Source organism: Aulostomus chinensis, chromosome 24 (genome assembly GCF_037954235.1).
Source record: "Aulostomus chinensis isolate RoL2024-O1b breed Wild chromosome 24, RoL_Achi_v1.0, whole genome shotgun sequence".
NCBI lineage: Eukaryota > Metazoa > Chordata > Actinopteri > Syngnathiformes > Aulostomidae > Aulostomus > Aulostomus chinensis.
In genome coordinates this window covers 3,886,832-3,910,529 of record NC_141343.1, presented here as the reverse complement: position 1 = coordinate 3,910,529, position 23,698 = coordinate 3,886,832, and the positions used below count along the sequence as shown (strand labels likewise).

The 23,698-nt window shown below is 44.1% G+C and overlaps 1 protein-coding gene across 8 annotated transcripts in view; it reads left to right on the top strand.

The window, feature by feature from the left end:
• nrxn2b (neurexin 2b) overlaps positions 1 to 23,698 on the top strand; it is a 659,388-nt gene that overhangs the window by 613,707 nt on the left and 21,983 nt on the right. For 7 of the 8 annotated variants that reach the window (XM_086197055.1, XM_086197049.1, XM_086197053.1 and 4 more), the window contains one exon: positions 10,630 to 10,719. The exons of the other annotated variant lie outside the window; for it this stretch is intronic. In XM_086197055.1, coding sequence (XP_086053181.1) covers positions 10,630 to 10,719 — 90 coding nt within the window. The remainder of the gene's footprint in view (positions 1 to 10,629; positions 10,720 to 23,698) is intronic. 8 annotated transcript variants of the gene reach the window in all.

Sequence of the window (23,698 nt, the reverse complement as noted above, 5' to 3'; positions counted from 1 at the left end):
GTGCACACATTTATCTGTGTGCATGGTAAAGTGCATTTTGTGTTTGTGTGTGTGTGTGTGTGTGTGTGTGTGTTTGATGGACAGAGAGCAGACAAAGCGTGTCAGAGGAGCGCTCAGCCAGCTAATTCAGTGTGTCAGGTGGCCACAGTGTGTGCCCCACCCCACAGCACCCCCCCCCCCACACACACACACACGCACACGCACACACACACACATTCCCAAAATGGCCGGCTGGCTCAAACAATCTCTGTATCACACTGAGCACCTCCACCTGGCCACAGACAAACAGGCAAATTCCTGTTTGCAATAATGGTTAGAAAGGTAGATTCCAACTTCAAGGACCAAGAACTCATGAGTGAAAAAAACAAACACCTCTTCAACCTCGACTTCATCCCAGCGAGCCGCTGGATGATGTCATTCGTCTCTACCTGCAGCCAGGCCAGGACCAGAGCTCAGGGCCCAAAGTGACGCACCAAAAACAAACCCTGCCAACATATTCAGCTCCCATCCGGTGTCTCCTCACACCTCAATGCTTCTACACAATTCTGTTTACAAAAATGCGCTCTTATATAATTTGGGGGGATTTTTATAAAGAAAAATATCTATTAACTTCCCTTTTATACAATGAACTGCCTACAAAATAAATCACTGCGCTCCTGCTGCTTATACTACACAACTTAGTTGGATTTTAGTTTGCAAATCCACTCTTGAAAGGGAGGAAATCAGTAATATGTTCAAATTCCCCACAAAATTGCCTCCGGTTCCATTTTTATCAGGAAGTAAACTTTTATTCTCATTATATTTTCTCGTTTTAGATTTAAAATGATGCAGAAACACACACAAAAAAAAATCACATTACGACATGAAGAGCTTATTCTCATATCGATTCTGATCAGCTTGTCTTGCTCCAGCGTGGCAACGACGCTCTTCTATTGTTATGTGTTGGTCATGTCCTGACTGGTGGAGCTCCAGTGTCGGCGCTCCGAGGAATACTGGCTAGTCAGCGGATGTGCTTTATTCCCACCACTGCTTCAACTTAAAATTCATAGCAGACAAGTTGCTGTAATCAGGCTACAGCAACTAAGATAACATTAATCACACCAAATAGATTCTTTTCAGAAGCCATTTGTCACAAAAAATCCAAATAAACCACTTACTCGTGATAGTCCACTCAGACCCCTGCTTATTGAAACACAACAAACACACACACACACACACACACAGAGCAGGAAAGTAGCCTGGGTTCTGCGTCAGTTAGCTTCCCCCTCACGTGTTGCCTCTTGCAGACTACACAGGGGAATTTCTAGCTAATTTCTGCGTCCGCCTGTTTTTTTTTCTATTTTGCTTTTGCCTTTTTGCCATCGTGACATTCACTGCAACCCCTGAGCTGATCCTGGTGTTCAGGTACTGCGAGGGAAGGTCAGATTTAGCGAGCAGGGGTCTGCCTCAAGGATTAATCTCCCTCCAGATGCCTTTCCTGCTGCTGCTGCTGCTGCCTCTCACAGGGAGAACGTTCCTGACTGGACGAGGGGGGCGGATGTGTTTGGCCTTGGGTGTGTGTATGAAGTACACATATATAGAATTGTATATAGTACTTTGTGTACACTATAACAAACACAATACTGTGTCTGTGTCTCTTCTTACTTGCCTGTTTTGCGCCGCTTAATTTGTAAGCCTTTTTTTTTAGATTTAGACAAATATTAGTTTTAATCAAGTTGAGTCATTTTTATCCTTTTCGCTGCAGAGACATGACTAATTATTCTTTAGGTCAAAGTTTTGTTACGTTTGTTAGAAAGTTGTTTCATCAGGCAAACTGCCTACTGACATTAAACTCTTGTGTAAATAGAGGGTTTCATTGAATTGTAAAGTTTTGGAATTGTGTAAGAACCCATGGGAACTCTAAAGTGGACATGATACAAGTGAGCAGGCAAGCCAAGATCAGCTTCTCTCTATTATTTCGAGGGAATACGTCCTAAATGTGTCTGGAACTATGATTTTAGGAGGCGTAGACGTTTCCTGTTTGTCAGTTATGAATGAACTTCATCCACTGCTCTGTAAACAGATGGAGAAAGACAGGCGCTGCATCAAGTATTCAAACAGTCTCATGTTGCAATCGATCATTGTATATCTTGACTAGTTTCTCACTGCGGCACGCTGCTCCGAGATGTCTGACACGAACAGCCTACCTCTAACACCGAGGTCCTGTCTCATCTCATCAGCGCGGACGGAGCATACCTTGAAAGGATCTAGTTTTAGCTCGTTAGTGTCTCGTCTAAGTCGTGGAAAATAAGATGACGCTAACAGCACTCCTCACTACTCCAACCCTCTTGTCCCCCTCTTTTTGCAAAATGCCTGGTTTTCAGTGATTATAGTCACCTGCCCCAGTAAATTGTGATTTCCTGTAAAAAGACTGTGAGATTGCGGTCTAATCCATTCATTTTCCTCTGGGCTTGTAGCATATTTGACATTTTGACTTCACTGAAGTGCCCCTTGAGCTTTAGATAACCGTTGTGCATTTTACCATTTTAGTTACACTGTCGCCATGGCAGCAAATTTCCTGAGATTATCATATTTTACACTTTCACAGGGTGTAGATTTATTTTGAAACTGTCACTTTGCTTTAGTTTCTTTCTGGGCAGCAGCTGAGTACAATTAGAAAGAGAAGAGGTAGAGGGGATGGATAGAAAAACAGAAACAGAAGAGAAGCAATACAGCGAAGTTCTCAGGATACAGTACTGAAAAATACCAAGCTGAAGCAGAATGAATAGATGGAGAAAGGAGAGTTGGTGAGGAGAGGCAAGACGTGGTGCTGGAAGCTAGCGGCTGTCAGCGCGGTGATGGATGAGGAATCTGCATCTTACTGAATAATAAGTGCTTCACAAATTGAATTGCATCACGGCGAGGAAGATTACACGGAGCCTGTATGATGCAGCACTCTGCTCATATGCCGGCGTGCACACACACACTCACACACACACACTCACACAATGTGCTATTGTCTGGAATAATTTCATAATAAACACACAAATGACTTGCAAGGATGTTCATTTTGAAAAAGAACCAACACACCACTTGATACAGAACATAAATCGGGGGCAGCACAGTAAAAGAGAAAGATAGGACAAAGAGCTTTGTCATGCCCTGTTTTCATTCTGTAAGGCATTTAGAGGATCCATTCAGCGTGAAGACGGAGTGGTAGAGAAAGGCAAAAGAGGGGGGGGGGGAGATGTGTCTTCACTGAGGAGGAGAGGCCGTCTTTGTGCCAGTGAGGTCTGACTGAGCAGTAAAGATGTTCTTACTTCTCAGGTAAACAGTCCGAGAAACGGGGTCAACAAAGCTCTCAGATGTGCCGTTTCCTTCCTCCCGCCCCCTTTTTTATCTGTTCCGTTATGTCTCCACTGTTTTGAGATATCCATCTTTGTCTTTGCAACCGCCAAACTAACTGAAAATAAGAAAGATTTAGAGGCAATGTGAGGAGCAGAGGTAGAGGCGGCTCGGCGGATCTTCTTCCCTCTTTGCCTTTTTGGCGATATAAAAGCACTCAGCGGTGCAAGTAAGAACGCTAGAAGCAGGCGAGAGCAAAGAGGGGTGCTCTTTTTAAAAGGCAACACGGGCAGACAAATGGCTGTGGGCATACGGACGTTAGCTGAGCATGGACTAGATTTCACATCACGAGTTTGGCCCTCAAAGGAAGAAGTATCAAAACAGCTCTATGTGAATTTGCTGGTCCACCGAGCAGAAGATGTTAGATGAGTACGCAGGGTGATGCACAGACTCGACGCCGGCCTAATGTCTTGATTGGAAGGAAACCATATTTTCTATCTTACCGCTCATGAGGCCAGGCTCATTGATTTGTTTGTTCCTCGTGTTTTTTCTTTTGCTATTTCCCACGAGTAATTACTGTATGCACTAAAAAGCACCAGGCAGTATCAGGAGAGTGCAGAAATCTGCACAGAAGTGGGACAGAAGCTCTTCTGTCTGCCCGTTTTGAAGTTTATATTTGATTGCTCCTTTCCACTTAAGTGCATTTCAAAAAGCAACGTTGCACCTTGAATTTCAGCACAAAGGAACATTTGATCAACTAACAAAAGTTGCTCGTCTTTGTCAATACCTTTATCTAAATTATTACCTTACCGGAATTTCCAGTAAAATCCCCCTTATTAATGGGAATCAGGTGTACGACACCTTTACAAATAGTTTGAAAACCAAACTGGTGCTGCGGCTCTGGATTATTGATTCCCCCTGGGATTCGAACGTCAATATAACTTCTATGAGATGATATCTTGTTTTGTGCCGACTGAGAGCACCAAGGAAAATCTATTCAGCCGGTATGAAACCAAGAAAAGTAGCAAATTCATACATCTTGGAAGGGAGGGAGGTTAGCTGGAAAAATAGCTGCAACATTTCAGTGATGATGGAATGCTACGTGCTACTCATGTTTCTGCTCATACTGGTTAAAAGTGCTTGAACTGATGACACGTAAGATCATGATTGCAGTCTTTTTCTTGTTTCTTTTTGCTCCCTTAAGTTGATGTTGAAATAAACCGTGAAATGTAATATCCTCGCCTCCTGACTTCCACTTTTCACGTATGAAGTTGCTACTCTCTCGACTCCGATGTTGCTGTTAAAAAAGAAGAGAAATGGATTTGATGTAAAACGGACATCAGGTGTTTCTTTTACTCGCTATTACATTCAGGCATGTACAGCAAGCCTGAGGTAATTGAAGTCAACCAGTTTAGCCACTTGTCACTTATGACAGTTCCACCATTCTGCAGCTTCTTATTGGGCCTCTGGTGCTCTGCGCCGACTCCTCATTGGATCCTGCACAGTTGGAAGATGGTTCCAATTATTGGCCTGTGGCTATGGGATGATGGAGAAAAGAGAGAACAGAGAAATAAGGGAAGAACGTAATGAAGAGGGGGAAGAGAGAGGGGAGACGCGGCTATGCAGTGCAGAGACGGAGAGGAAAAAGATTGCTTTGGATAATTAGAGAAGTGACAACTTTGATTTCCACATGAGTGTGTGTGTGTGTGTGTGCGTGTGTGCGTGTGTGTGTGTGTGTGTGTGTGTGTGTGTGTTGGGGGGGGCAACCTCGCATGGATCCACCACGGCTGAGATGAAAGGTGCTGAGGATCCTGTGAAAAAAGGAGAAGTGGGGTGGAAATGAAAACGAGCCGCTGGATTGAAAACTGCTACACAAATGAAAGATGAGTGAGTAGTTAAGATGCTGAGATTTCATCTGTTTGAAACGTGCCTCGACGCCAGCGGTGGGCGACGTCTTTACGTTGAACAAAGGAGCCGGGTGGGTTTGTAAATCACATGCTCTCTTTCCAAGCGTTTCACATACAGACACACAATTTTCTTGCAACACTATCAAAGCAGTTTCACCGATTTTTCACCGCTGTTCTTTGAACAATGAACAATTTGGCTGTTTGTTTCAAGGATTTCCAAGATTCATTTGACTGTTGTTAATTGCAATACACAGACAGTAAATGTGAATATATATAAAAAAAAAAAAAAACATGTTTTCTTACTGTCGGGTCACAGACACCCTGAAAATCCAGGCTGCTGATTTATAAGAAAATCATTTCTACTTGTAGGAGTTCGGGGGCCAAAAATGATTTGAAAACATGGGGATTTTTGCAGATACATTTGCTAGAACTCCTCTCAGAAGCTGCCAGTGCATATGAAAGCAATCTAAGTTTCCTAATGTAAAAAACAAAGAGTCTAGCTTGACAGAGAGAGGTTTGTGTGACGGGGAGGGAGAGCCGGGTGGCCGGCGGCCAATCGTATCCAGTGTAATCTCCATGCTTGTGGATGGATTTCCGATGTGGGTGTCCTGCACAAGGGCATCTGGCTGCCTACAGAGCTACATGATATACAGTGGGTTCCTTGGAGAGCCCCCCCCACACACACACACACACACACACACGCATGCCTGAATTCGCACAGATGCATGCATATGCACTGATAGAGAAGGAGACAGAACACTGTGTGACTCATGCTGGATTATCAGCAGCTCACTCAGGTCCAGCTCTCCCAGACAAACACAGACACAGATACTCTACACTCTGGATGCCGGGGTGCTCTCTCACCCGTCCAGCACCTTGTTTTGTACCTCCCCGAGGTGCCAGTCAATCACAATGCCCTTGCCCTGCCCCCGAGCACTGCAGCTGTGATACCGACCCAGCACGAGTCCCATCACAGCTGTAAATCCAGCCAATGCTCCAGGCGCCAAACATAGGGCACATGATCCAGGCCAGATAGATCTCAGGCTTCCAGGGTCAAGATGACACTCGTATTCCTGGGTGTGGAGCACCCAGCTTCAGGGCTTCCAGAGCCACAGGCAGGATGACCGGAGGACCACACATGACTAACATTAGCGAGAGTGGACATGCGGTCACGTTTCACTAAGGGTTTTTATGCCCATTTTGCCGTTTTGTCCCATTTATGGAAACGGCATATTGTCCAAAAAAAAAAAACACCTCCAACTCACTCGCTTGTGGGTTTTGCCTTTTTCAAAACAGATTTAATTCTCAAACCAGGAAATGGAAACAGCAGAACAGAATCAACTGTTGAACATTTAACTCCAGCTGTTTCTGTCCTCGTCTTCCTGGTTATTCCCAAACTTTGTCTTGGACTCCATAGAAGCAGCAACATGTCCAAGAACTATTACAACTGGTCCAGCTGTCAGTCGCTCCTCCAGAACGCTCCGGTTTACCTCTGTAGACCAAAACAAGGAGCCTCCCTGCAAGCAGCAGAAACACGAGGAGATTATAAAGCTACGGTATGTCTAGTGTATTTAAGCTGAGTTTGTCTTTTCAGGTGAGTGATGTCCAAAAAAAAAAGTCTATTTTATTTCTCTCTCTGATTTTCCTTCTTGGGTTACATCGTTTCTCCGTCTTTCTTGTGAAGCGGGAGTGACTGCGATGGTGACAGCTGTTTAATCTATCCCCCATTCTCATGCAGAGCAGGTTTCAGGAGAAGAGCTGCGGGGGGAAACTTTCACTGGCTCATTCAGTTTTATTTATTTCTCCGAGGATCCGAGCGCTAACAGATGTAAACAAACAAGCAGGGCACACAGGAATTCTGATTTTCTTACACTAATGTGGAAATGACACAAAAACCTGTCAAAAGGCACAAAAGTGGTGTTTTCGTTCCTGTGGCTCCAGTTTTGCTCGAGTAAAACTCACACAAATGATCTGCTTGCAGTTGCTGTCCTCATGTTTGTGTTTTATTAGCAGAGAAATACTTTTTTGTTTATGTCTTAGGTGCTTTAAGGTTGTTGTTTATCAAGAGTACACCTACACACACATCCGAGATCTCATCTCAGTTATTACTTTACCTGTTACATTTACTCAGACCCTGTGTGTGTGTGTGTGTGTGTGTGTGTGTGTGTGTGTGTGTGTGTGTGTGTGTGTGTGTGTGTGTGTAGTTATGGATGACATTGTCTTCTTCAAAATGTCCCATATTTAATCTCTCACTAAAAAAAAAACCCACTTTGTTGCCGGGCCGTATGAAGAAGGATGGAAGGATGAAGTGAAATGAAGATGAACAAAACAAAGGGCGTAAATAACCATTTTTTAGTGAGGACGGAGGAGGAAGGGAAGAGAGGGGACAAAAATAGACTAATTAATGTTGAACAAGGGGAACGACTGGCGTAATAGACGCTGTCGTGGTTGAAGAAAGCGGCAAGAAATAATGCAAAAGGGTGGATTAGGCAGAAAAGAGGGAGAATGTGAAGGTTCAAGGAGAGAATGGAGCATGGGAAGAGGAAGCGAAGAAGAAATCGAAATGGACTTTGGCGTCGGGGTAAGAAAAAAGAGAATGAAGCGTGGATGAAGGATTGCTTGAGAACAAGGGAAGGACAAGAACAGTCTTGCGGGTAGAGGAAAAGCAGCCAGAGGGAATGAATAAGTAAGAAAGACAAGGAAAGGGGATTAAGGAAAGAGCAATCAAAGTAAAAAGAAAGGAAAGATTGAATTGGGAGGAATAAGGAGGGCAAAAGCATCGACTTCCCTCACTGAAACGTCCAACAGCTGCCACTAGGGGCACAAACACATCTCCTGCAGCGCTTGACTGCAACTCTCGTCATGATTCCGCCAAAAAGTTTCGATTTATTCAGGATTGTGGAGAGTCGAGCGGTAGGAAGAGCGCGTGCACCCTCAGGATTGATCAGATCACTACGGACTTCTGCCTCTCTTATTATTGTTCTCACCTTTTTTGTTTTTTGGTTTTTTGCTATTAACCACACCCCTCTCATTTTCTCCTCCTGTCACCTTCCCTTCTCATCCACCAGCAGCATCTCCTTTATCTGGTGCACGGTACCTTCAAGAGGCTAATCCCCGAGTCAGCGCAGGCATATAATTGGTCACACTAACATTCTACAACTCCGGATGGAGATCAGTTTCCCGCCATTAAAGATATATTTGGACAGATTATCTCTAATCACATGGAAACTGCTGAAAAAAGTGTTTGTCAGCTCTGCTTTAAAATGTGTCATTCCAGTGAGTAGATTTTACTTCTGGTCATGAAAAGGCAGAAATCTTGATCCTTCAAAAAAAAAAAAAAAAAAAAAAACGAAACCAGACCATGCAAAATCTGTTCAAGATGAATTCGTTTAATTTGTGTCGTTTCCGCGCTGATGACCCGCACACCGGGCTGAAGGGGCTTGATTGACAGCCGCCGGGCTCAGAGCCTCACTTGTTGTTTATTCTGACTGAAATCTTTCTGATTAAGAATTTTGGATCGATTGCTTGAATCTCTGTCTCCGGTGGAGGCGAGTGGGGGTGTCGGTAAACCAAACATTGATCTTTCACGTTGTTGGAGCTGAAATCCCCACGGACAAGAAATGATAGAGCTTCCTGTGCTATTGTGTGACCTCCACAGCGGCGGTCCCACCTACTGACCACGTGACACCTGAGGCCAGAGAACTCTTGCACATCTCGATGCCTGTAGTCCCTCTTGTTTTTGTTTTTGTTTGTTTTTTTGAAATTATTCAAATGAGTTAAGACTGAAGTCCTGAAATATGGAGCGTTTTCAGCTTCTACCTCGCCGTCGGAATATCGCGCCCAAAATAAACTCACCAACTGGGTCATGTGGAACCAGTTTCTCTCAAAGGTCAAAATGTTCTATGTTCCTTCGTTCACCTGCCATCTATCTTCATTCTTGTCTTCTCCATTGCCCCCCCCCCCCCGCCCACCAACATATATGCTCCTATACCTCCTCTGCTAGAGTGAGCCATTATTGTGCATGCAGGCGTGGGTAGAGAGACCCCTGGGGAGTGGAAGAAGGTACTGCGGAATCAAGAGGTGGTTTTATTTTAGATCCCAGCTCTGCGTGTGTGTGTGTGTGTGTGTGTGTGTGTGTGTGTGTGTGTGTGTGTGTGTGTGTGTGTGTGTGTGCTCAGATTGATCAGTTTTTTGAGTTGTTTTTTTTTTTGCAGTAGGAGACTCAGATGGTGGTGAAACCACAGCGTCACTGCTTTGAGGAAGCTGCTTAATAAAAGGCCACTGAAGAGTTTAATTGTGTTACCACTTTATCACTGCTGCATTTGTAAATTAGACCATCTCCCACGGATTACAGTGACAATAGGAACCTCCCCTCCCTCCTCAATGCTGCAGAGGGATTCCCTAACCCCATTTTTTGGGAATCACTGCAAGCATAGTTCTGTTTTTTTAGACTCTAATCTGCCATCTGACACAGACAATGCCTCCTAATTAATCCTGTGACATTGCTACCACGTCGGACTTCATCAAACAGCCAGCCATAGCCACCAGCAGCCCCCGCCTGGCCTGATTTCAGCTCCGTCCCTATTGACAGGGCTGGAGATGTAGGCAGCATGACCCCGAGGTTGATTGAAGTGCATTGAGGGATAATAAGTTAGCACAGCAGCGATGAAACTTCTTTGACACACTGATGAAGTGATGCTAATTGCCATGCGCCTCTGAGAAGCTCTCAATTAATGCATGAGAGGGTAAAAAATCAGCAAGAAAAAAGAAAAAAAAAACCCTGAGTGCTGTCAGTTTCACTAAATCCTTTTGTCTTCAGTTGAAGTTTGAGAAGCCCGTTCGGAGCGACGCAGCGGCTGGCTCCTGATCAGCAGCTCCGAATGTGAGACGGGAACGTAGACGTGTCTTCCTTGAAGCAACCATGAACTGTTATCTCATGTGAATTAAAGGTTTATAGCTGATACTGAAATGTCATGTTTGTCAATTTCCTGCTTTGTGTACTGACAGTGTATCAATGCTGTTGTTTAATCATTGCTGGTTATGTGTGCGATGCTGTTTACCTCATTTCTGCTCATGCATTTAAGTGTATTGACTTTGCAAATTGCTATAATTATCTAGCATCCCCTATAAATGTAATATTATATCTAAATAATTTATAAAATTTTTTAAATTTCTAGGAAAATTAAAATCATTTAAACACGAGGTAACTAGAATGCTATTAACTTGCCTAACCTAACCAAGCAGCCCAAAAACACATCCTCAAGTTCTTCCTGTCCTAACTAAAGCTGATTTAAACCTGCTAAACATTTGCCATGTTGCCCTTCTAACCTCTAACCTTTCAACTTCCAGATTTTTTTTTGTAACCTTTCTTAATTTGTCTTCTCCAAATTTCTTAAAGGGAACTTTGATAATGAGCGCCTGGCTATTGCTAGACAAAGAATCCCATACCGACTCGGTCGGGTAGTTGACGAGTGGCTACTCGACAAAGGTAATAAAATCCCTTTAACTCCACTAATGATCTAACTGCCTAACCTACCAATAACCACCACTCTGGAGGAGATGCAGTACCATGTAACACGGGTGACAGGGATTAGGCTTTTATCAGACCTCAGGGTCCCTCTCTAATCCTCGTATCTCTAACGGAGCCTAATAGTTATTAATTGATATAATTAATCATCAAGTCCTCTTTATCATCATATGACACACTAGAAATCAGACTTTGCTTCCCATCAGCTCCATATTCCACAAATTCCAAAGTAAAGCTGCCCCCGATATAGAAATTGGCAGTGAAAGCGACTTTTGATTGATTGCACCAAATTTCTAGTCGAGGGTGCATCCACACCCCGGGGACGCCATCCAAAGCCCCTAAACTGGAGCTGCATCTCTTCAGAGATTAACCCTCAAATAACCCGACATAACCCCTCAATAACCTGACGATATGTAAATAGCTTCCTTCTTTCCTGTGTCTTTTGTTGGCTGAATGTGAACTTTGCATTGACTACATAACAAACAAACAACAACAAAAGAAATCACACACACTTACACGCACACACGCACACAGGCACGCACACACGCACAAAAGAAGAAAAAAAAACAAACACTTTCTAACTGGATTTTCACAACAAAAAGAAGAGTGATGCCCCATGAAAGTCACTAAAAGTTAAAGGGACTGTTGAAGTTCAGTGATTAACGACGTACTACAGCACGTGGGCGGATTTTTTTGGTCCGGAATCTCTATGCAACGGCGTAGACCATCGAATGTGGTCCCATCTAAGCGATGAGTATTTAACCCTTTGAGTGCTGAATGTCCCAGACCTCCGTGTCTTCTTGTCATGTGTTTGTGCTGCTGAAGGTGGTTGATTCTTCAAAAGAACATTTGCCATGAAATCCTTTAGAAAGTAAACTCGATGTAAAAACTGTCTTGCGGTGAAATCATTGCAGGCGTTCACCTCACATGCGCGTCACTGTGAATTCTGCCGCTTTAAAAGCACAGAGCGCTATTTAGTGTGTAAAATCAGCCATGTAGAGATGAGAATCTATGCAAAGTGGATAAGTTTGCAGTTTATTATCAGAACAGATTCTATTTGCATGAGAGATGTATAAAAATTATTAGTTAACTTCGCCAATTAGCTGTAGGGGCTCCTTTTGAATCATTGCTGTTAACAATAACACATGCAAGGATGATCTCAATAGATAAAATGTGTCTCCTGGAGCAAAATAAAGTATTCATGCATTACAAAAAACAAGATGAATGAAGAGCGGCTATATTTATTTCATGCAAACAAAATATCCTTGCATTTATCTCAAGCTCCTATAAATTCTGCTCTCGTACGGCGCGACAAGGAAAGCGCCTCTGCCGAAGGAAGTTATGTGAATTATAAAGGCCTGGGAAATGAAAGTTGAATGAAAGACCGGATCAATAAAAAATGACTTACCCACTTATGAGATGATTTGTGTATGCTGTGAAACTTTAAAGAGATCGAATGTATAATTCTCTTTCTTCTGCGGTTTGAAATGAGTTCTGCACCCAATCACTTAGATGAGAGCGCTGGGGAAAGAGCATGAAGATGAAATAAAGAAATAATCCCCGTCAAACCTTGAGGGAGCGTTTTGATCAGGGTATTTAGTGTCACGTTAATGTGATTACGGATCGCATCATGAATCGCAAAAGCAAAGTAGAGCATTTCCAGCATACCTCTTTTCATCAGTAAATCAGGTTACAGGAGGGATTAGCGGACATTTGTGAGCTCAAAGGGTTAAAGGCTAATCTCTAAACAGAATCTAACCACCTACCAGCGAATCAAACTCCACCCACACTAACCGGCTTCTCCTCTCAAGCCACAAATTGAAACGATTTGACAAGTCTTTGACCTGCTGGTGTCAAAATCCGATACTGAAGCCTGAATTATAATCCTGTTATAAATGATGTTCTAACACTTGAACGCCATTGGACCTGGATGTCACTGTTTGGAAGAACTTGGACAGGTTGCAGCAATCGCTCGACAAAAAAAAAAAAAAAAAAAAAAAAAAAGATAAAACAATAATAAAAAGCTAACTAAGTTCTAACAACTACTAAAAGACAAACCCTTTTTTTTTGAGTGGCAACTCCCCTCCCCTCATCTCCACATTCTGGTAATGCAAGACTCAGAGGGTTAAAACAAAGGAGCACCAAATTCAAAAGTCATGAACAAAAAAGGTAGTAATTGAGCCGGAACAGTTGAAGGTCCCTTTAACGTTTATTGTTTTCACCACTTGAGGAAATGTTTTGGAATGTTCTCTGTGTCATTTGTGTGAACGTTAGAAGGAGGGTTCCAGATTGTCACAGCCTGAATCATTTCTCCTGCATCGGAAGCTCAGTCATGACGCCGGTTGTTTGAGAAAAGCAAGAGTTTTGGTCTCCGCTTGCTGGAGATTTCCTTTCATTAATGTCTCAAATGCATAAAACAATCAGCTTCTTGGGTCTCCTCTCTTTTGGTCATCACTGTTTTCATCGATTCTATAATTTTCAGCATCCAACGACATAACAGCTCTACCCCCTCACAGTCACTCACACAGGTCAGTGTACAAGTCGCACTGGGATGTAATAGAAGTCAACAGAGCCGCCAGTGTCCTCGGCCTACGCTGTGTCACTGCATCTCATTCTTAAGCTCCTATCCCACCTCCCCTGCTGAGTGTGTGTGAGGCAGATCAGAGCCAGCATCTATGGCCGACTCTTTTCCAGCTGACTAAATCCAAAACGGCAGCCATTACAGGGAGCCAATGAAGGGAACAAATCAGTCTCAAAAGTTTTCAACTGAGCCAAAACTTACTCAGATGTATCCTCTATTCTTTCCATCTCTCTCTCTTCCTCTCTCTCTCTCTCTCTCTTCGTGATGGATCTGTCATTCCAGGTTTTCTTTATCTGCCCTTCCCAGCCTTGACTTTTTCATGTCCCTCCTTAGTCTAGGACTTCACCCAAAATGCGTGTTTTTCACTTTCGAGAGCTACGAGTTGTTTTTTCCTTCCTTCATCACCTCTTTGTGATTCCTGAATGCAGAAAGCGCCGGCCATGTGGACTTAGCTTGAAGCTAATCGTGACTGATGGCTAACAACAGCATAACTTACAAGCTCTCAAGTGCAAATACTTTGATTTGAGCAACAAACAAACCATAGCCGGTTCAGCTGAATCAACTCCCTGCGCTCGTTCACCGCCCTGTGATTGGGTTGAGTGTTTATGGATTAATGAGCACACGGATGGATAAAGAAGACCTGGATTATTAGACAACCTTGAGAGTTTGTAAACTGAAGTTTTTGGGGAGCTTTCCTGTTCTTAACAGTCAGATGCTATTAGCTTCAAGCTAAGTATATGTGGCTGGAGCTTTTTGCATTCTAGAGTCACAAAAAGGTGAAGCAGAACGGAAAAGACAAGCATTTGTGAGCACTCGACGACCAAAATTGCCTTTGCGGATGAAATATTGCAGTAAATCCTCTCATTTCACCAACACTGTGTCTGCCAATCCTCACCAAGAACCTTTCAATCATCCCCGACGTCAATGCAGCCTGTTTGTTTAGGCACAATAATAATGTGTTGCAGCTTCTTGATCTCATCAGGGAGCGCCACTTGAAAATGAAGATTACAAATAACCAGCAAGAATCAATTTCTCTTCACTTTAGCAGATGAGCAAAGGCACAAATAAATCTCCCTGAAGAATTAGAGCTTTACATCTTCTTCTGGCGAGCAGTCTATCCCTGTGGAGCTCTCCAACGGCGTGATGATCAAGGTCTTAGTCGAGCTACATGAGCGCGGGGAGGAGGAATACTAGGACACCGGGTCTCTGTGGCCTCAAAAAGCAAGCCCCACAACCAGGTTTCATGTTCAGTGTTTTATAGTTTGGTGTGAGCTTCCCCCAATCCTCTTAAGCGAACGAAAGCAGGTCCTCCCACTTGGTGCAGGTCCAGAACCCGAATCAAGATCTCCAGGCCAGGCACTGGTCCAGATCTGCCATCCACGATCACATTTGAATTTCTCTCTTCACCCAATGGAGAGCAGATCCGCGCGAGTCTTGTTTTCTTATATGATCTCTCTGCACCGCCGCATTTGAGGGAGGCACAGGGGAGTTATTGGAAATTTAACTTTGCATGAGTGCAAATGTCTCTGCTGTAGAGAGCAGAGCTGCAGCTGAATGAGGGGGTACTTTGTTGCTATTTCATGGTCCCCTTTCAGTTAAAGGCTGCAGCTGGAGCGAATAAAAAGGAGGAAGCCTGTCCTCAGCTAACCAGCGTGCTATCTCTGTCTCGACAGTATCAGTTGTTTAGGATCTACATCCAGATATATACATCAGATAGAACCACATCTGATTAAATGCAATCTACTCTCTCTTACAGAGTCCTGCACATTCATCTACACAATCTCTGCACCCTCAGCTGCCTTCAAAGACCTCAGGGCTCCACTGCCCTAACAAGGCTTTCAGTTTTAACTTCATGCCGCATTTAGCCCCTCATCTCCATTGTCAAACACAATTAATTCATAGTGTTCTACCAAAACCAGCCCAACTTCTGAGGAGTAAAAAAGCAAAACGCTCTTAATTACCAAAGAGAGCCTTGCGCTGAGGAGATAACTTGGGAACACTTCATAATCGACTTTGTCAGTGTCCCACCCCTCCCCCATTGTGCTCGTCTTCTTTGACTTTCTCCCTACTTATTCTTTTCTTCTTTCTTTAGAGAGGAAAATGGAAATTGGGGGAGTTCTTGTTTGTTCTTAAAGATACTAGAAATTCTGCAGGCGCGTGGAGGATTTGTGAACACAAACCCATTAAGACTGCATGCAAGAAAGGGTCCAAGTTTCTGTTCAGGACTTCATGAAGCATGATGCATAGGCAGAGGTGAATTCTGGGCCAGGTCTCCCTCCCCTACAACGCAGCTGACGCTGGAGACGGAGGCTCCTCTCAGCCATATGGAGTGCAAGGCGGATGAGAGATGCATAATGATGGCAGCGGTGGGAGAGGGATGCTGCCGTCCTTCCACCAATGGCCCCTTTACATCCTCCTTTGACCTTCCTATCACTTTACTCCATCTGCCTCTCCTCCCTCGAACATTCACCTCCTCCAGGTTAGTCGCTCCCAACCTGAGAGAGTTAAGTGAGAGAGCGCTATGGAGCCAGCAGTCCTACCCCTCCTCTCTCCACCTACAATCGGGCGGTTGTAGCAGACATACAGCCATTATTTCACAGCCTCCGAAAAGCAATCTGTGCATTAGCAAGCCGAGCGTGGCCCAAACCCAGCCCACTCCCCGGCTTGGCTGGATACAGCAAGTAATTACCAACCACAGCTCATCTGAGACCAGCTTTTTTCTCTGTGTTTAGAGAAAGAAGTCGAGGGGGGATTGTGCATCGATGCAAAGCTGCAACTAGAAACTTGCCATTACTCTGTCTCTGCAGCAGCTTATAAGGCAGTTAACTCTTTCTGAAAGTCTCTTAACAGTATTCTGCCTTCTATTTGGAACTGACATGGTAAGCGCGATCCCTAACTGACAAAAACCGAGCGTACCTGAATTGCCGGTATGGAAATCCCTCATTCTATCATTGGGGACTGAAATCATGTGGCGAGGAGCTTGTTCTTTAGCAAACACTGTGTAAACAAGGAACTGGCCGTGTTCGACAGCAATTTACGTCACACTGTGCAGGCTGCACCAATTTTTTTGTTTTTTCTCTCCACCCACATCTGCCGGTTCGTTCGTCTGTCAGCAGGATCCCACAAAAACCACCAGCCCAGATTTCACGACAGTCTTTCTTGCTCTCTACTGAGTTCTCGTCTAGTTTTACGGTGTAATCTTCACAGATACACTTCCTGTCCCTTCGCTGCATCTCAGTTTCTTCACAGCCTGGATCGTGGGGGCTCTTTGGGCTCGTGTCCAAGTGGACTTGGCCTCATGTCACACTGCTGTCACTTTTACAGAGGAGGCGTGTGAAACTATGGCTGAACCAGGAAGTGGCTCTGTCGCTGATGGATACGACCACCCGACACACACGGGACTGTCAATATCAGTACGAGGGAGCAGGAACATTCACAGATTGGTATATCAGCTGAAATATGCTTATGTGTTTATTGTTATTACTGCTGATTACGATCAATCCAACACGCTTATCAATCACCTTTCGCAAACGTAATATTGAGAGTTTTACATGAAACTTTATCAGCCAAAATGATGTGGAGAAGCTTCTCATATCATAGTAACTCCACTGATGAGCTCTAAAATCAGCTGTTATTGTTATTGTTATTCAAATGTAGTTCATGTACAGAATGACACGAGCGCACTGGAATGATGAAATCACCGGGAATTAAATGCTTGTTAATTACCCCCAGCAATTACATCATGATCAAAGTATCTATGTACACAACAGATACTTGGATGCGATGTTCTGTGTTTGGCCACTATGAGCCGATACTGTCACGGAGACGTGATACTTTTGCGACTTTTGATTTGGCCACTATTTATTGATGATGATATCAACTGTGAAAAGAACAAGATTATACATATATAAAACACACGAAAACACTGTAAATTTTAAAATTCAAGTACTTCCAAAACATTTTGTAAATATATTGTACAGTGGTCCCTCGTTTATCGCGGGGGGGGGGGTGCTTATCCATGTTTTAAGGCCGTAAAACCCCTAACCACGCACTTTTATACACTTTCCTCAGACAGGCATTAACATTGTCTCACAGTTCTCTCTTATTTAAACTCTCTCAAAGTTCCAACTTTTGCAGATTTAAAAAAATAAGTACAATATTAGGAAACCAAAGATCAAAACCTGTTTTTCAAGCCCAAACATTTTTAACAAATTTAATTTTAATGATCTACGAAGTTTGACACATCAGAAATCATTACCAGTAACTCCCGCGTATTTCCCAGTTCCTCTGACGGTGCCTCTTTGTCCTGGCGCTGCTCCGCTGTCACGTCTTTTTCCTCTGAAGGCCTTGGTGCAAGTTTTCTACCGGAAACCAAGTTTTAAGCTTTTAAGTTTTAAGTAGAAAACTTGCAAACATACAGCACTTCAAAGTCACACTGCTAGCGATTGAACATTTATGTAAATCTGGCTAGCAGAACACATTCCTCCCTTAGCGAATCAGGACGCAGAGCACATGCGCAGTTCTCCCTTAGCCAATCAGGATGCCGAACACAATGCGCGTTCATACTGCACGCTTAAAAAAAAAAAAGCATGCAAAATTACACTAAAAAAATCCACGAAACAGTGAGGCCGCGATAGGTGAACCGAGTTATAGCGAGGGGCCACTGTATTTGATGTATTTTCCACATTTTTTCCACATCACGAGCAACAGATGATGAGCAAAGATTTCGATACTCAAGTGAAACTGGGCTGGTCTAAATTCTGGCCATCTGACGATGATGAAAAGCTGATAGTAGCGAGAGTGCAAGTAGAAATAATTGTAAAATAGGGTCATTCCTGCTCTAACCATAACCGCCAGAAAATGATGCTCCTAAATAAGACCAAATAACTGATATTTTTACCACAGTATTATTAAGCTAAAAATATGTATCATTATTACATAGCATATATGCTACACCCTCCTATCAAACGATCGCACAGTGGCCAAGTCTCTCTTCACACGGCACAGCCAATCGGAGCAGGTTATTTTAGTCGCCTTCCTGTGCAAATTCATACCAAGAAACGTGTGAAAGGAAGCTGTGGCCTCAGATAGGTAGATATCCTAAAACCCTGCCGTTGCCACAAGGTTAAGCGCGTGATTAGACGGCTGCACTTGAGCGTGAAGGTGGGAAGTGTGAGGTGAGTCACAGCCTTTCAGTGTCTCCTACAGGAGAAGGTATTTAATGCTCTTTACCGCAGCTCTCTTTCATTTTTTTCTTTTTTTTGCATTTCATTCCTTCTTTAGCGCTCGGCTTTGTCTTTCTCATTTTTGTTTTAGTGAATCTCCCTCAGCTTTGCGTCACTCTTGTTCTTTTTATGAAGCCCGTTCATGAATTGCATGGCGCTGACTTCCTCGTACAGGCTGTCTGTATCCGACTCATCTGCCAGTTCTCTCCTTCCTGACCAATGTGCTTTGGCTCTTTCTTTTGGCCCTTCAGAATATTATTCAAGATAATTTAACCTCATAACAGAAAGAACAGATCGTTTTTTTTCCGTGACACTTCAGAGTATCATGAGCAGCATGTCATCGCCGTGCAGGATGTAGACAAGCAGAAAGGCCGCATCACCCTTCGTTGTGGTTTTCTGAGAGCCACATTACAAACATGACAAATAGCGGCTCAGGACCATGCGAAATGCAGGGGTCATTACCACAATGATTCAGCTGTGTTTATTGCTCAGTTATCAGCGCTCCAGGTGATCCAGCCAGAGAGATTGTGGATGACATTACGCATTGAATCTGAACCACCAAGGTGTGAGGGGAGTCGAGTCATCTAACTGGCCAGGGGAAAATGGAACCTCAAAGTGGAGGACATTTTCCTCTCCAAAATTCCATGAATGGGACATCTGATTCAATTGGAGCCTCGGGCCCTCGTGATGTCCCACTCGCCATGCATCATATCGCTTTTCTATGGTCTTAGGACAGTCTGTTTGACATCAGAGATGGAGGGATGGAGAGCAGCTACTTCCCAGCTGCGTATCCTTCTGCTGGAGGCCAGAGCTGTCCAGAGAGAGCAAGAGAGCGCTGGGGTAATATCTGAGACAGTCTCAACGCAACTCAAAGTGCTTGACAGTGAGCTGGAGTGGCCACCGATGCGTGTGTATCTATGAGGAACCATGAAGATTACAGTTAACCATGACACACTTCACTGCACTCCCGTGACTTTATTCAACACAAACGTATTTCACATGTAGCTTCTCCAGTGGTAAAGTGACTGACTGACTCCATGTCAGCCGACACCTCGCAGGGCTCCCTTGCCAGTGTTCAACTCAACTCAAGTCAAGAAGAACTTCTATCTTCATATAACTTGAAGAGGCTGTTAACACCGTGATGACTACTGAGGGCTAACAAGTACTACTGCAACAACACAGCAGCAAAACTGCCCAAAACCTCCATTTAGAGACCCTCAAGCGCACTGTCAGTCAAACACTCAGGGGAACCAGGAGCGTCGCACCAGAATAGTCGGTTTGTTTTATCTCTAATCAAAGGGTTTGTGGATGATGGAGCACACAGCTGGAAGACGTGGATTGTACTGGATCGCGTGCTTGAGTTTGTAAATGAGTGTTTCTGAAAAGTTTTAGTATTGTTAGTAGTTTATGACTATGGCCGCTGTTAGCTTTAAGATACATATATATGGCTTCCTGCATTTGTGGATTCATGAAGAAGGGATGCAGGAGGAAAAAAGGGTTCAGGCATTTGCGGGTAGACAAAAAAAGCAACCTAATATCACTTTGACCAAATAGTTTTGCATCCTAAAATTGTTCAAACGGTCTTATTCATATTCACTGAGCGCCATCAGGGAATGAGTAAAAGAAAAAAAGAAGTCAAAATTGTCACCTAACGCCTTGAGCACAATCATCTGGGTGAAAGATTCTTTCCCCCATCAACTACTGGCTGGCACATGGGCTTTGTCACGATTTATACTTTGTCATCTGACTTCTTGAAGGTCTTGTGGTAGATATCCTTCAAGGCTAACCCTCAAGACTGAGGGCTTCAAAAAAAACAAAAAAAAAACAAGAGAAAGGACCCAAATGGGACCTCAGAGACATTAAGAACTGAACAGTAAGCCGAGGCTTACGCTGGATGGTTAGAGTCCAAAACCAGAAAATCCCAACTGGAAAGTCCAGCAACTAAATCTAAAACACAAGGGAGAAGTTTGCCTTGAAGTCTTGCTGCCAGACAGCCTCAGAGGCAAATTTCACTCTTATGCAGGAGGACAGTCAAGCAGGTGGGTGTGGGGATTGCAGTAGCAGAGATGTCCAGAGAAAGAAAGACCCAAAAGGACGTGAGAGAGGAACAGCTATGACAGCGAGAGCCTGTACAGTCAGCAAATTTGTTTTTGACCTGAAGTCACCCCCTGTGGAGCTCCAGAGCTCCCCCCTCACGTTTATTGTTGATAAACTGTCTCCTTGCACTCACTATTCACGGAGAATCGCTTCAGAAAGATTAGAGATATGACAGCGCCACTCGCCTGACGCTCTGACAGACAGGCCAACATCTTGTCATGCTCTGATTTCAAATATTGATCATGGCAGCACTTGAGTGACAGCCAGGAGTCTTCTTTGTTATTGTTGCCTGTGTGGGTCCAGTAAGTCCCGCTTTTCCTGGATTTTGATTGGCCTGTGAGCAACATAAACGAAATAAGAAATAAGCAACATTGACGTGCGCTATTTTCAGGCGGGTTGTACACTGAGGGCATTTTTGTGCGGAACAGTGAGCTCCGTCAACAATGAATTTGATAGGGTTTGCATAGACAATAGATGCTGCCAGCATTTTTTTAAAAAAGGCATGTGGACAATGGCCCTGAGACAGCTGATATTAGCATTTAGCCTGAAGTGCTGCTGCTGCTGAGCCACACGGAGCCTTTAGCATGGCTTTAACCTTCGTCTCATTTGAATGCATAATGTTTGCTACATCGAATACTCGTTTTAGACTCACAGGGGGAAATCTATAAAAAAAAATAAACTGTCCCTTAGTGTGGAAAAATATCTCAGGCCCCTATAGATAGACAGACAAAAAAGATAGATGGATGGATCAACAAATAAATGGATAGATGCAACCAAGCTGATACGGTGGCTCGTTTCAGAGGCTTGACCATCACACTCTCTGCACTGCTGTTAATTGCGGCTTTGTGTACAGCCATGAATGGCTGTTATAATGAGCGGCTTGGCTGCCTGCCACCCCCCCCCCCCCCATATCCCCACCTCTCCCATACCACCCTAACCCTGCTCCTCCCATCCCCAAGCCTCTGCCCATTAAATGCCTATCACCCTAAGAGCCCTGGGGAGAGAGACGAGACAGCAGGCGCCCAATCCCATCAAATTGCTCCAATAGACTCTCATCAGTGTGCAAACCGCGTCCTCGCAGCTGCACACACACATCACCAAACACACACAAAGAGGAGGATATATAAATAAATGTTTGGCCAATACACACGATTTGAAAAGGCCAGATATCATAAACATAAAGGTCATTTCACTGGCATATTTCATACGTTATTACACACACACACACTCCACAGCTGCAGCGCCACATCATGCTCTGTCAATATTAAGCGCCGGGATTGCTTGTCATGCAGTCTTCTTATTTCTTCCTGCCCCCCCCCCCCCCCCACCACCACCACCACTCTACTCACGGCCGATGCCAAAATTGGCTCTAAAACCACATGTCACTTTTGATTTGACCCGGCAGACCCTGAAACAATAACTTCATCAGGGCCTGTTAGAGTCTCATCCTGATCCAGACAGCGACAAAAACAAACACTGATTTCCCTTCATCTAGTCTAGAGGGCACCTTTCGTCTCTCTTGCTGTCTTGCTCACAGATGAATGAATAAATGGGCCATCCCAGTGCTCTCAAGGCTCTCCCTCAACCTTTTTTTTTTTTTCCCGAGGATGTAACAGCAACTCAAGATTAAAAAGGTTACACTTGAACTCTCTAAGAAACGCGGATTGTTACTGAGATGCGGTGAGTTTGAGTTTGTCGCCTTCTGCTCTGCATCGTCCAACTTAGAGTGAGTTGCTGTGTCCTCACCCGCGAGGGAAAGGAGTTTATTTGTAACTTAAGCTCTTCGCTACACAAAAAGACTCAGTAGCTTTCAGAAATACAGATGTTGATGTATGTCCTCTCCGAGCTCAATGACCCTTTCACTGGATAGTGGGGGCCCACTGGGGCTGATTGCATGAAATAAGAGACCCTCTGGGCTGATACGCAGTGTGTTAGAGGTGTGTGTCCTCTAGCCAAGGACACTGGAAGAATTTTAGGGAGGGGCATGAGGTGGGCTCTTTTTCATTTGTAAATCTTCTAGATGTTTGAAGTTTCTCTCTGTGTGTAGCAGATGTGTGTCCCTCCCTTCCTTCCCATTTCTTTGGTTTACTGCAGTATCACTCACGCGTACTTAGAGATGAGATAATGGAGTGAGACTCAGCTATTATGTCAACAGTGCATATGCCAGACATTAAGGGCTTGTCATTATGAAGTTAGGGGATGAGAAGCAGGTCCCTCATGGGCCCCTGAAGACCCTAACGATCTGATAATGGGATGACATATGCATTGGCTCTTCTCAGTGGATTACATTTGCTTCTCGAGCGGTTCTATGGAAAACTACTGTTGCTCGTGCAAATGATGTGCACCCACATACATGTGCATGAGAAGAGATCGTCTGCACCTCGCACCTGTGTGTGTAAATCTTAATTAGAATGATAAAGGACCCTCTTAGAGTAGCTCTCTTGACTGAAAACAAACGGGAGCTGAGGCTTCTCCCCCGTGTTTCTTTGCTGGATTCTGATCACAGTCTTCAGCAGAAGCTCAGACAGTTCATTTAGCATTATTAAACACAATTCAACTGAAGATCGTGATAGAAGATTACATATGCACAGAGGATAAATGTGCAAGCATATGCACTAATTTGCAGCCATACCTGTGTAGCCATCCATCTGCGTACAGAAACTCCCATCGGGCCTGCTGGTTCTCTCGTTTCAAGCCCACCATCAATAAAGAGTTTATATTTCACTGTCAAATGTCCACATTGATGTAGTACTCCTTTCACATACAAACATGCCCCCTCTTCCCTTACATGGATTGATTATTCCGTAAATAAAAGCTCTTTGGCGTTTCCTGTCTTCTATAATTACCTCAGTGTCTGCTTTAACCCTCCAACTGTGTCCCACCGTAACGTGGAATTGAATGAGTCCAGGACTGGGACGTCCCGAAGACGAACGGGGAAGAGGAATTGTGGTGTGAGAAAAGAAAAAGAATAAAAAGTTGACGTGACACCAGCTGAATGACACACAAGGAGGAAGTACTGCACCTGGCAGACAGCACC